The sequence below is a fragment of the Echeneis naucrates genome, chromosome 17 (assembly GCF_900963305.1).
Source record: "Echeneis naucrates chromosome 17, fEcheNa1.1, whole genome shotgun sequence".
In the NCBI taxonomy this organism is placed as follows: Eukaryota; Metazoa; Chordata; class Actinopteri; order Carangiformes; family Echeneidae; genus Echeneis; species Echeneis naucrates.
The window spans coordinates 4,085,334-4,097,264 of record NC_042527.1 but is presented as its reverse complement, the minus strand read 5'-3'; the positions used below and the strand labels follow the sequence as shown (position 1 = coordinate 4,097,264).

The 11,931-nt window shown below is 39.7% G+C and overlaps 2 protein-coding genes across 2 annotated transcripts; both read right to left on the bottom strand.

The window, feature by feature from the left end:
• Positions 1–32: 32 nt before the first annotated feature.
• atpsckmt (fATP synthase c subunit lysine N-methyltransferase) lies at positions 33–2,133 on the bottom strand. The gene is made up of 4 exons (XM_029524503.1): positions 1,720–2,133; positions 1,081–1,218; positions 869–919; positions 33–752 (listed from the first exon to the last, which is right to left on the bottom strand). Exons 1-4 carry the CDS (start codon positions 1,993–1,995, stop codon positions 591–593), a joined length of 627 nt encoding a protein of 208 aa, XP_029380363.1. The 5' UTR covers positions 1,996–2,133; the 3' UTR covers positions 33–590.
• An 877-nt stretch (positions 2,134–3,010) lies between these two features.
• Positions 3,011–11,664, bottom strand: LOC115057519 (neuropilin and tolloid-like protein 1). The gene is made up of 8 exons (XM_029524675.1): positions 11,472–11,664; positions 11,111–11,359; positions 7,032–7,073; positions 6,796–6,923; positions 5,984–6,212; positions 5,343–5,456; positions 5,093–5,237; positions 3,011–3,670 (listed from the first exon to the last, which is right to left on the bottom strand). The coding sequence occupies exons 1-8, from the start codon at positions 11,662–11,664 to the stop codon at positions 3,130–3,132; spliced, it is 1,641 nt and encodes a 546-aa protein (XP_029380535.1). The 3' UTR covers positions 3,011–3,129.
• Between the last annotated feature and the right edge of the window lie 267 nt (positions 11,665–11,931).

The following is an 11,931-nucleotide window of genomic DNA, read 5'->3' as shown; positions in this document are numbered from 1 at the left end:
CCAATAGATGGCGACAGACCGCAGTCAGCTTGACCAGTTCCTGTTGAGTTTAATTCAGGAATACACAAACCTCGACAACGAACAGATCAGAAGTTTACGAAAGGACACATTTCAAAAGTATGTGGAGATTTTTTTTTTCCCAGAGGAGTTTGTTGCATTCGCTAGCTTTGTAAATCCAGAAAGGATAGAGTGGTTTCATACTTGGTGTAAAAAGACTACTTTGCAATCATGTGATGCAATAATCTGTAGCCAGTACCACTTTGTCCTTTTGAGACCTTTCATCACCAAGTCATCACCATTTGTTTTCTCTTGGATCCCAGGTCTAATGTTGACAACCATGTATCAAATTCAGAATGAAAATGTTTTATTATTCGGGAAAGTTTCTGTCCTTTTTTAAATTGCCAAATCTCATCTAAGATGTATATTGATGAAAGGTGGCTTGTCAAGTCTATCTTCAGTCTTTCACCAAACACTTCAGGCCCATCCCAGAATAGAAGTGACATGGAAGAGAAATTAGAAAGTGTTTGCGCTCATGTGGGTCTATCTGATGTGTCCTCTTGTTCTGGATTTGGTGGTCTTGCCATTCCTTGTTACAGCTGTGATTTAAATGCCTTGGCATCGTACACCCATACAGTGTCGATGCCTTCCCCAGCAGTGTGTTCAGGGACCCAGGTGGGGAAGGGGAAGCGACAGGCCACCACCTTGGCTGTACTTGGCAACTCCTTTGCCAGTTTCAGCTCCAGCTGGTCCATCTACAGACACAGACAGAAACAATTAGGATACTATTAAAACTTTGGAAATTGATAATCATTTCAATGTACTGGAGTTAATACAATACAAATAGCTGTACAGGACAAGCAGAACTTACCATTTGAGGGACTCCAAAAATGACAATATTGGAGTATTGTGCAAAGCTGACCTGGCAAAATGAATCAGAAAATATGTTTAATGTTTTCACTTTCTTATACTAAGTAGTATCTGATGTGTTTAACAAGACAAAGACACTGACAAGGGCAAAAGTCCCCAAAAAACTAACATGATTTCCAGAATAATATATTGCATGTTACTGATACCACTGACCTTCCACAAGTCAGAGATGTGGAAGGAGGTGGAGCAGCGGACTCCCTCTCTCCAGGCCTTGTAGCGAGAATACCACACCAGCCAGGGATTGAGCTCAAAGCCTGAAGCCTGAAACCCATGCTTGGCTGCTGCTATCACCTGTAAGAAAGTCATCAGTAAAAACATAGTCAGTTGGACATCAAGCAAGCATTGTTTCTACAGTGTATCTGACATATTGTCGGTACCGAAACTTTGTGTTAAGTGGGTTTTAAGACATGTGACGATGATATGGTTTTGTTGCGTGAAAACAAAACTAGAAAATGAATTCCAAATTGAGGTAGGATGGATATAATATACAGCAGTTTCAAAGACATGTTCATTTGTTCAATGTTCAATTTCAGTGGTGACCCCCCCCTTCAAGATCTGTTAAGTGTGCACTTCCGGAAAATCAGTTACTGAGGGAGATTAGAGTGTGTTAGACTTCGGTAGCAGATCAGTAAGAGTGAAGGAGGTCAGTGATCCAAACAGCTACACTGGATCTGACAGGGATCCGGTCTTTGGTTGGTGGGCACTGCCTCCGTACAGGGCGGAAGTCCTCTGACAGCTTATCCACCCCTGGGCAGAAAAGGAGGACCTGTGCAGGTGTTGAGACCCACTTACTATCCTCCCATCTCCACTCCCAATGTCCACCAGAGTCCCCGTCCTGGCCCGCAGCACGGCAAAGACATTGTCCACCTGGGCTGTGGTCGCCGGGACAAACGGTAGGCAGATTTTCCTCAGGGCAGGGGCAACAAACGGAGCCGCAACCGCATAAAGGGCGACTACAGACACCCCCACCAGCCCCGTGACAATCAGACCCAGCCGGCTCCTGGTCCCGGTCCCGGTCTCAGGGACATCGCTCCGAGCCGAGTCCAAGAAAAGCTTTTGTTCTGACATGACGCATACATAAAATCTAACACTGAAGCAAACCTCCGCTGCCCCTTGCGTTGACTTACAGTGCTAAAAGCACTCGTTGACACAACAAACTAGGAAAAACAGCCCATCGTCCTTTAATCAGTGTATTCTAACGGATGACTTGTGCGACGCTGTTACGAGCCCGACTGGATAACAAATGCTAGCTAACGAGGTTCCGCTCTTCATTTCTTCCCTTATCAGTGTAAATATGTAAAGTGATATACAAACAGACATGAAGTGACATGCAGGGAAAAGGAAAAAGGAAAATATTTAATGAAATAGATGACTAGACAACCAATGGAATAAATTGGGTAAAAAAAAACAAACCAAAGCTTGAAACTGACAACATAAACATGAATAAATATACATATACAAGCAAAACAAACAAATAAATAAATAAAATCAACAGAAAAAATCTCTATTTCTTCTTAAAACCCACTGAATTGTACAGTATGTTTCATAAATCATTATTTTTTTTGCACTGACTAATATTGTAATTTGTGTTTTTTTTATCTAGTTCTATTATTGTGTTTTTCTACTTGATTCTGTGATCATTTAAAAATATAAAAAGTATCGAATACTTTTCAAAAAAACTTCAGAAACTGCTGTACTTTGTCATTCATTCACAAAATAATTGGAAATATGATGTAGTCATGGAAATATTCGACACCAAGGTTGAACCTTCAAACTAAACAAGGAACAGAAAAGAAAAAAGCTGTAATGTAAAAACGGCGGGGAATGTGTCAGGGTATGTTCATTGAAATCCTTTTTTATCCACTCCTACGAAAAAAAATTATTTGTGAGACTTTACTTCATTACCAGTGTCACATTAACTCACTAACTAACTTTCTTTGGTTGAGGGGTATTTCAATTATAATTACTTGATTCACAATCATTAAATCTATTCTAAGAAGAAACACAAACAGAAGTAAATTCAGCATTAATTTAAAAAAATTAAAGTTTAACATTTAAAAGGCAAGTGTTTCACCTCTGCACATAAATAATTATTGTGTTTATCACTACTGTTTCATCAATACACCATTTTAATCATCATTTACCCCCTAAAGTACATTACTTTTTGTTTTACCATTTTCTTTATTTCCATGTTATCTTGCGTTAGAAGTCATTCGACAGTGTGCGGTGGACGGTGTGAGCCAGCCCTGATTTTCCATGGTGGATCTGATGATGGTGCATGTAGTGCTGCTGACTGGTGGTCGGACCATCATCCATCATCAGATCATCTTCCTCCTCTGCTCTGTATTTCTCTGCCCCGTCCTGAGAGTAGCTATGCTTCATCACCACGATGCTGCGTCGACTGGCTGGGGTGGTGTGGTGGGAGAGACGCGGTGACTGTTGGCTCACCATCACTGGCGGCAATGGAGGCACAAGAACCCCCCCATCTACAACAGCAGTGGTTTCCCTCATGCTAAGGTTGCTGCGGCTGCCGTAGACACTGCCATGCATGCTCCCCTGCTGAGAGCCACAGTGGTGGTCACGAATACATTTGCTTGAGGAGTGCCGGAGCTTATGGAACTTCTCAAAGTCTTCAGCCATGGCAGCATCAGTGAGGTCACCTGATGGGGTGTGGCGCAGAGTACAGAGCTCATAATGAGGAGGCTCAAAACCAGGATGAAGGAATGAAGGGTCAAAGTCATCTCTGAGGAGCAAAGAAGAGTACCCACAAACAATACAGATGCAGTAAATGTTCAGGAAAGCACAACATGACAGTATTTCTCCAGCTGCTTTTAAACCTCAAATGAATGATGAATGTAGTACAGTTATACTTATGTACCAACATATCTACATGTATTAAGTTAGAACATCAGCGACAAAATGTAACATAAAGTACTTATTGCCTTATTGTTTCTAATGAGCAGTTTAAGCCCATAAGGGTACTTACACCCAGGCAAATTTGATGTTCCACATTTAGCCGAGTATGAAGATAAATTCAAGAGCATTTTATTGAGATAAATATACCGAGCTTTCATTCAGGTGGAATTTAATTAAAGGTAAATTAGTTACATTGGTGCCAGACAGTTGAGGTCAAGCCCTTGTCAGGCAGGCACTGAGACAAGTTAAAAGCACAACCCTGACATATTATCACTTTGAAGTGAATTTTTATAATGACTGTATTAAATTCAGTATTAATTCTCCATTTAGCTCTGTGAGGATTCCAACCTCAGATAGCGAACATGTCCAATTCCAGAATATATGTTCAGATTCTCCCCCTCCTGAGTTATGATGTCACAGTAAGTGTCATTCCATAATTTCACAGACATTTGAGGTAAATTAGGATAAATTGTGTCATAATTAATTGAGGACGTTGGGAGCTAAAAATGTGAAATCACAGTCTCATCTGACCACCCAGATCTAATCAGTTTTTCTTCAAGTTCAAGGACTGAATTTAAGGTTTCCTCAAGGTGTTACTGAGACAGTGCTAACAAGGCCAAAACCATGTGAGGTCAAGTACTCCCAAAAACAAATCTTCAATCAAAAATGTTTTATGGTTTGGAATTATGACCAACAACCCAAAAATATATATTATTATTAATTACTAATAATCACTGTCTCTCCTTGCCAGCTGGGTTGGCAGTGTTTAATGTTTTGAATGCAGTAGGTTTATCTTTTTTTCGTTTTTCTTTTTTGCTAATAGACGTGGCTCATGAGAACAAAGTTGAATACCAAAATAGTTTAAAGAGGCTAAAAAGCTAGATAGCATTTTAGATGAGCTTCAGAATTGTTGATAATTCCTTATGGTTTCATGACTACTAGCAACACACAGTCGTTTAATCAATTAAAAAAAAAAGCATACAATTTGTGCAGCTTCAAGTAACCAACTGATTCTCATCATTGCTAATTTTCCACACTGATCAAAACCCAACACAGATTCTGGTGGATACAGAGTTATGCCCAAGCAATTTTTGGTAATAATTGTTGGTCTATGAGGACTACATGAATTATAAAAACAATCAATGTACTCTTTAACTTTAGGCATCTGACATATTGGGTTGTTGGATTGTGGTAACTTGTTAGAAATGCTGTATGATCTAAATATGAAGGTGAATGTTGAACATCTCACCTACGGATGATGTATTTCTTGCGAGGCTGTTTAATCTGGATGATGACAGAGATGATGAGCAAAATGAGCACCAGGCCACAGGTTACTCCAATGATGGTGAGGTTAGTGTGATCTAGCTGCTCCAGGATGCTGCCTTTCCTCTTCTCTAGTTAAAGAGATACACAGGAAAAAACACAAGTTTCAACCACAGCTATGTGTCACACAAATGTGTAGTTAGAGGTGAGTTTCTCAGCGCCATGGGTTAGGGTACCTTTGCAGTGGTTTTCATCCCAGGGGTACACACAGTTCTGGATGCCATTACAGACCAGTGTTTGGTTGATACACATGTTGCTATGGCAAAAGAAAGTTTCATCTTCACAGGGAGCTGTAAAATAAAAGGAAGGAGTCAAGTACTTATTTTCTTTAAAGAGTGAGGCTAAATCCAAATTATGTGATTTCAATTAAAATCACTTCTTAGCAGGGACTTTGCTGCCTCATTCTGTCCTGTAAAATTTTATCCTTTTGTGTTAACTCCAAAAATCCAGGGCATAATAATTACCGAAAGGTAATAAAAACATCCACAGAGCTGAGCACAAACGGAAGTTCAGGCCTTCATTCTTACTCACTCTGAACAATTCTAATGATATTATAGGTAGTGATTTGATCCATCAACCGCGTCGTCCTCAAAGAATTAGTTTAACACAGGGAAATGTACTAGAGGCCATACCCAGTGAAAATTATTGGCTTAATGGATCCAATCTGCGATTCAAGATAGCAACATTTTCATGTATCATAGCCAAAAGGAATGAGGAAGAACTAAAGTAAAGGTCAGGATGTTAGGTGGGACTGCAATGGAGAGCTTGGTGCCTCTCAGATAAATGCAGCAAGGATACCAGAAAGGGAACTGCTCACGTTCATGAAAGGTTGTGAACAGGATCCTGAATTTGCTCTTCCTGCTGCCCTCATCCGCCCACAGCCTCACCACACCTACAGAGGACACCAGCATGACATCGTTGGCCACCGTGGAGCAGAACTTGTTCTTCAGGTGCTCAACCGAGCTGCTGCCGTCATAGATGGCAACAAAGTTACGCTTGCACTCATTCGAGTTGTGCATCTCGTACTCTAGAAAACGCAGGTAGATCTGGGGGGCAGTACAAGTTAAGCTGCAGTGTCATTTCATTCAATTAGATTTTTTTAAAGAAAATGTAAAATGTGAATACGAATAATATTAAACAATATAAATTAAAAAAAATAAAAATATATCTTAAGTATATGTTCCACATCAAATTGATTGATTGAACTATTGTAATACAAACAACACAATTATTCTTTTTTTAAATGAGCTTAGCTCACTCAATTTCTGAGGAGAGAATTGTAAAAAAGAAAAAAACAAACTACACAAGATACATTATAGACATAGCATTGGAAAATGTTCTCAAGAGGCAGGAAATCCAGTAGATTTTTTCTTTGTTAAAACTGATTTGATTTGTAAAATGTTTAAATAACTTTTGAAGTAATGCACAGGCTGCAGAGTGAAATATGCTGGATGTTTTATGCTTTTTTAATTTTTTTTTTTTTAAAGTTCTTAAAATAGTGTCATACAGTATGTATGTTATGGTCCAAACACTTCAGAGTCACATACATTTGATAAATTACCGGCCAACCGTAACCAAGTGGTTACCCTCCCCCACCGCAATCCCAAAGACAGTTGGACAGGTCCAAACCTTAGCTCTTGGTGGAGCCCTGATGTACCACCGGCAGTCCACAGCTTCAGTCTGCTGCACCTGGCCCTCCCAGGTTATCTGCGCTGATTCCACAAAGCCCTCCGGACCGCTCAGCTCAAACTCACAGACTGTGAAGAAAATTTTGGGCTTGTGTGGTTGAGCATTTAAAATGGTAAAAATATTGACTCTCTGCGACAGGTCTGCTGCGGTAATTATAACATGAACTCAGAACTCACATGGCAGAGCTGGCAGTGTCCCAAGGTCCTTGAACTCAGGATCTAAAAGCACAATACTGTTTTACTATGTAACGATTACTGCACATTTCTTCACAATTTGAAATGAGCTAAACTCAATTTTACATTCATATTTCTATGTATTGTATGTATAACACAAAATCTGGGTTAAACAAAGTTTCTAAATTTATAAAGATACATGTAGCTTGCATTATCAGGTTATCAATATTTAACTAAACTAAAATAGAAAGTACCCAAGAATATGTCCAGTATAAAAACTGAATCTCTGACCTTAGATGTCTGGGTTAAGTACAAGAAGAAAAAAAAAACACACCACACAAATTACAATATTTAAAGACATATTGCAAAAAACAAAACAAAACAAACAACTCCAAAAAAAGAACCCAGATGGCCAAGCCTTACATAATCTATGTACCAGCACATTCCCTCTTCCCTAATTTAAACTCTTCTGAAACCCTGATGCTCTTCATAAAAAAAAAAAAAAGAAGAGACACACACACACACACACACACACACACACACACACACACACTTGGCACCAGAAAGGAAAGAGATATTGTATTCTAAACCTTTGTGCTGATGAATCTACTTGCTAAGGTGGATTATGAATCCTGGTATATCGGCTTAGTTCGGGGCAGATTTGGTCTTCACCAGTAATGACAACCTAGTGGTAAATATGTCAAATCTTTTTGTTTTTAGATTCACTTGGATGCACCAAGGTTGATATTTTATAAAGGAAAATCAGAACCCACCACAGAGAAAATCTATGAAATACATTAATGACAATAACTGCCAGTGAAACACAGCTGAACCAAAGAAAGTGTATTTTTAAAGGGAACTATGCGAACTGGAGCATGGAGCGCCTGTTAAATAATAATTAGTCTACAACTATAATTTCTCATAATCTGAAAATATTTTAGAACTGATATTGTTGTGTGTGATAATATGGCACATTAGTCAGCAGGTGTGATGAAAGTAGAGCAGGTGGACTCAACTGAGGTTCCAATCAACAAGGATTTATTAATCCTCCCATGTTCCTTACCCCGTTTCTACTGCAGGCTTGGCCAGATTATTCACATTCTGTGAATATGCTGAATGTGTGTGTGTGTGTGTGTGTGTGTGTGTGTGCTTCCAGGCCTGCATCTGTTCCAGCAATCTGAGAGAGAACTATGAATGCTTTAGTGTGCTTAAGACATTGCTAACAGTGTAAAGTGAGCTGACAAAAAAATTTTTATGAAACAATACAAAATTTCTTTGAAATACACAGACAAACTTTAGCCCCTCCAGCAATTTAAAAACTATTGCATGTATGAGATGGGCTCAGTGTTCATCTAGTCTGAAGCTGGAATAAAACCCTGAGGAACAAAATTTAACGCACACGGCTCAATCAAAAGAGAAAAGAAAGAAAAAAGATGGCAGGATGATTGAATGGGTGGACAGAGGGATGCAGATTAATCATTGGCCCTGGCCAGTGTAGGTGGCCTATAAAATCTGCTGTTAATAAAGCCTCTGCTTTGGACTCCTTTAAGCTGCTACTGCGGCTCAGCGTTGACAAGCTGAATTCCCCTGAAGACAAGCTTTCATTAACTCTTGTGTGTGAGAGCAAACAAGTGCTTGTGTGTGTGTGTATTCGGAGAGATGCTTCCCTACTCTTCCCTTGTCAGTTGCAGCTGGTGTGCTTGCACTACAAATGGAAATGAGAGTACATTCCTAGCAGCATTCAACAACGATATTATTAAAGTTAAAGCGGCATAGAACTACTGTACAAGGTATCACATGCTGAGTTCATGTGGGACAGCGTTGGCTTTCTCTGATGCATTGTTCTTATCGGGTGAATATTACATGGAGGAACTGGGGACATTGGCCACTGTGGGGGCCACAGTGTGTTCATGCAGGGGAGACTGGGTATGGTTGTAACACGGGGAGAGTTGTACAGTAACACCAGGAATTCTGTCAATCAGGAAAGAGATACGATGATCATTTCAGTATTTGCACCCTTCATCTCCAATTTCACATGGTGGCTTTCACAGCATGCAGATTTTGATTTGAAAAAAAAAAAAACAAAACAAAACAATTTGACGTAAGAAAGTATTTTTTCTGACCAAAACTACAGAATTGCAGTCATGTGACTTACAGTAGACTAAGTTGTATATTTTCAGGCAAAATATCATGCATTTCACCCGCGCTAATTTCAATTAACTAATCTAAAACAGTCAACTAAACAACAGCTCACAGAGTTGGGGTGGGTTGTAAAATATTTTTTAAAGGTGTTACAATCATCCCTTAACACAAACCTAAAAAGATTTTCTTGATTTTTATCATTGTACAGCATGCCTAGGCAGCAGAAAAGAAAGACTGAGAGAGGTGTGCTTGGTGATGTTTATAAAAAAAAAAAAAAGCATCTTATTGGCTCACAAAGAAGGACAAGTCAGTCAAATTAGTGGTGAAGGATAACATGGGATCTGCTATGTAACACTGTGCAGATACTACTCAAAGAAGGGTGTTTTTCATGCATCGTAGTATTCATCAAGCATTCATTGAGTGGAGAGAGAGAGAGAGACAGACATTATTCGTGATTATTCTTTTTTTTCCCCAATACAGCTGTGTTGAAGCCTTTTCCATGCTGTGTTCTCTGTTTTTGCTTCTTCTGTCAAATTGTTACACCTCTCCATAGCATGTAGCACAACCCACCCTAGTAGAGGGGTAGGTTGTAACAAAAGAGCACTATGTACTTGAAAGTAACACGAGCTCTGTGATATTCTTGGAGGGTTGTTAATGCCATTTGTGGTAAACTGATGTGGGTATTTTGTATCAATGTTCGAGAGCCGTAGTTCAGTAAAATTCAATAAGTTACTACCCTACTTTAAGTTTACAAGCTGCAACAACATGGTTGGGGTAGGGGAAGAGGAGGGAAATAAAAAGGGAGATAATGTGTAGAAGACATAGTGTTCATGAGCACCAGCTGAAAATGTCAAACTCACAACAGGGTAGTGGATTAGGAAAGAGTGCCAGGAGTGCCAAGGAGTCAAAGGCTTAGCGATGTAGTAACACACACCTACACCCTCGCCACCTGCCTCTGCTGACTCAGACACACTTTTTTTTTAACCAAGTTGCCCAAAAAAACTCACCAGGAAAACTGTTGTCCCAATATGAGTCACAACAGCCTTTAACATTAGAGACAAGCATATGTATCTACAAAGTTACCTCAGCATCCTCTTTTAACTAAGACCAAGGCAGTCAAGTTAAAGAAAGCCCAAGACCAAGTACAATTCACTTCTATGGAGCCCTTTCTGTAGTATGTCCTGTGGTGCTCTTTAACTGGGTAAACCTAACTAAAACAAAGCAGTTTAATCTCTTTAAGAAGTTCATAATGTTCCATTTTTGATGAAACTGGTTTACAGAGGTGTTACACCAACCCTAATCCTACACCACAAGAACAAGAAAGCCAGATTTTTTATTTATTTATTTATTTATTTATCCATAAAGAGCTCTTCAATATACAGGACATAAAAGTACACAAAATCCACCATGAAAAAAACTGGGGAAAAAAGTAATCTTTATATATATGTTTATCAATGTTGATATCATAGAATGTGTTTTAACAACACTCTTAGGACTTAACCGTGGTTGGACTGCTTTGACCGTGCTTTGCTGAGCCAAGCTGATGACATGGGTTTCCAATACAGCGTCACAGCGTGGGGTCATCATGTACACCGCTGTGGCGCCTACAGCTAGCATGTGACATCTGCGCCCCTGGACTGTGTGGTTATGGGTAATCTGTGCTAGATACCGGAGAGAAATCTCTGCTTGTGAAGTCTCACTGTGTCACATCTGTGGTTTGGACTTTGGTTTGTACCCTACAGGTTTCACCTTAAAATCAGCAACATATCTCACTATTAGTTTACTCAAATTTTCAGCTATATTCCTTTACGAAAACTGCAAACCAAACATATACTGTTGCTGCAGCAAAGCTTGCATTAAAACTTTCAGCTGATGAACTAGTATGTTTTTGTGTGTCATTAACAGAGTCAGCACTGTTTAATCTAATTTCTATCACCCACCTTGTGTGAAGTTGTACCGGGCAGAGAAACCAATGGCCTCCAGTTCACCATCAGCCACAAACTTGATGTACAGGTACCTCCCACTGGATCGGACATATGGAGGGCTTTCCTGGCCACAGTAACGACCAATGATGGGCGAGAAACCAAAGGGCCCGTCGCGGACCTCGATGTGGTCAAATTTACACTCCCAGGAGGGCTCGACGGAGTACTTCTCATCGAAGAACAAGTCAATGCACTGTCGAGGGGAGGCTGGAACAGAAGTGGGGAGCGGATGGAATACGATGTACATTTTAAATTAAAAGAAAAAAAAAAAAAAGCTGAGTAAGTGAGAGGCTATGAGAGACAAAGATGAAAGTGTTACCTTCTATAATGTAGACACATTCCCTCTCAGGAGGGTATTTCTCTGGGTAGTTTGGTGAAGTGAAATATCCTCCTTCAGGCTCCTTCACCCAGGCACCACACTTCCCAGCTGGAGTCACACCTGAGTTGTTCTTCACTAAAAACAGGCAGAAAGTGAAGGGCTGGATAAGACAGGCAGATGAAAGAGGAAGCATTATATTCATTCTATGTCATTCTGTAGTGAGAGGTGTCACACTGACACATTGATCTGTCAGTCCATGAAATGTCTTTATTTTATATGGGACATGTCTTAAATTAGAGAAGAAGAACTTACACAGCGATTGCCTTGACAGTAACTGATATGTATATATAGTAGGAATGAACTTGCGCCTGTTCATTGCTTAGAAATGGTCATTATGTGATTTTTGCTGCAAAATCTGCAAATCTGCGCCAGCATTATACTTTATTTGTGGTATGTAGTG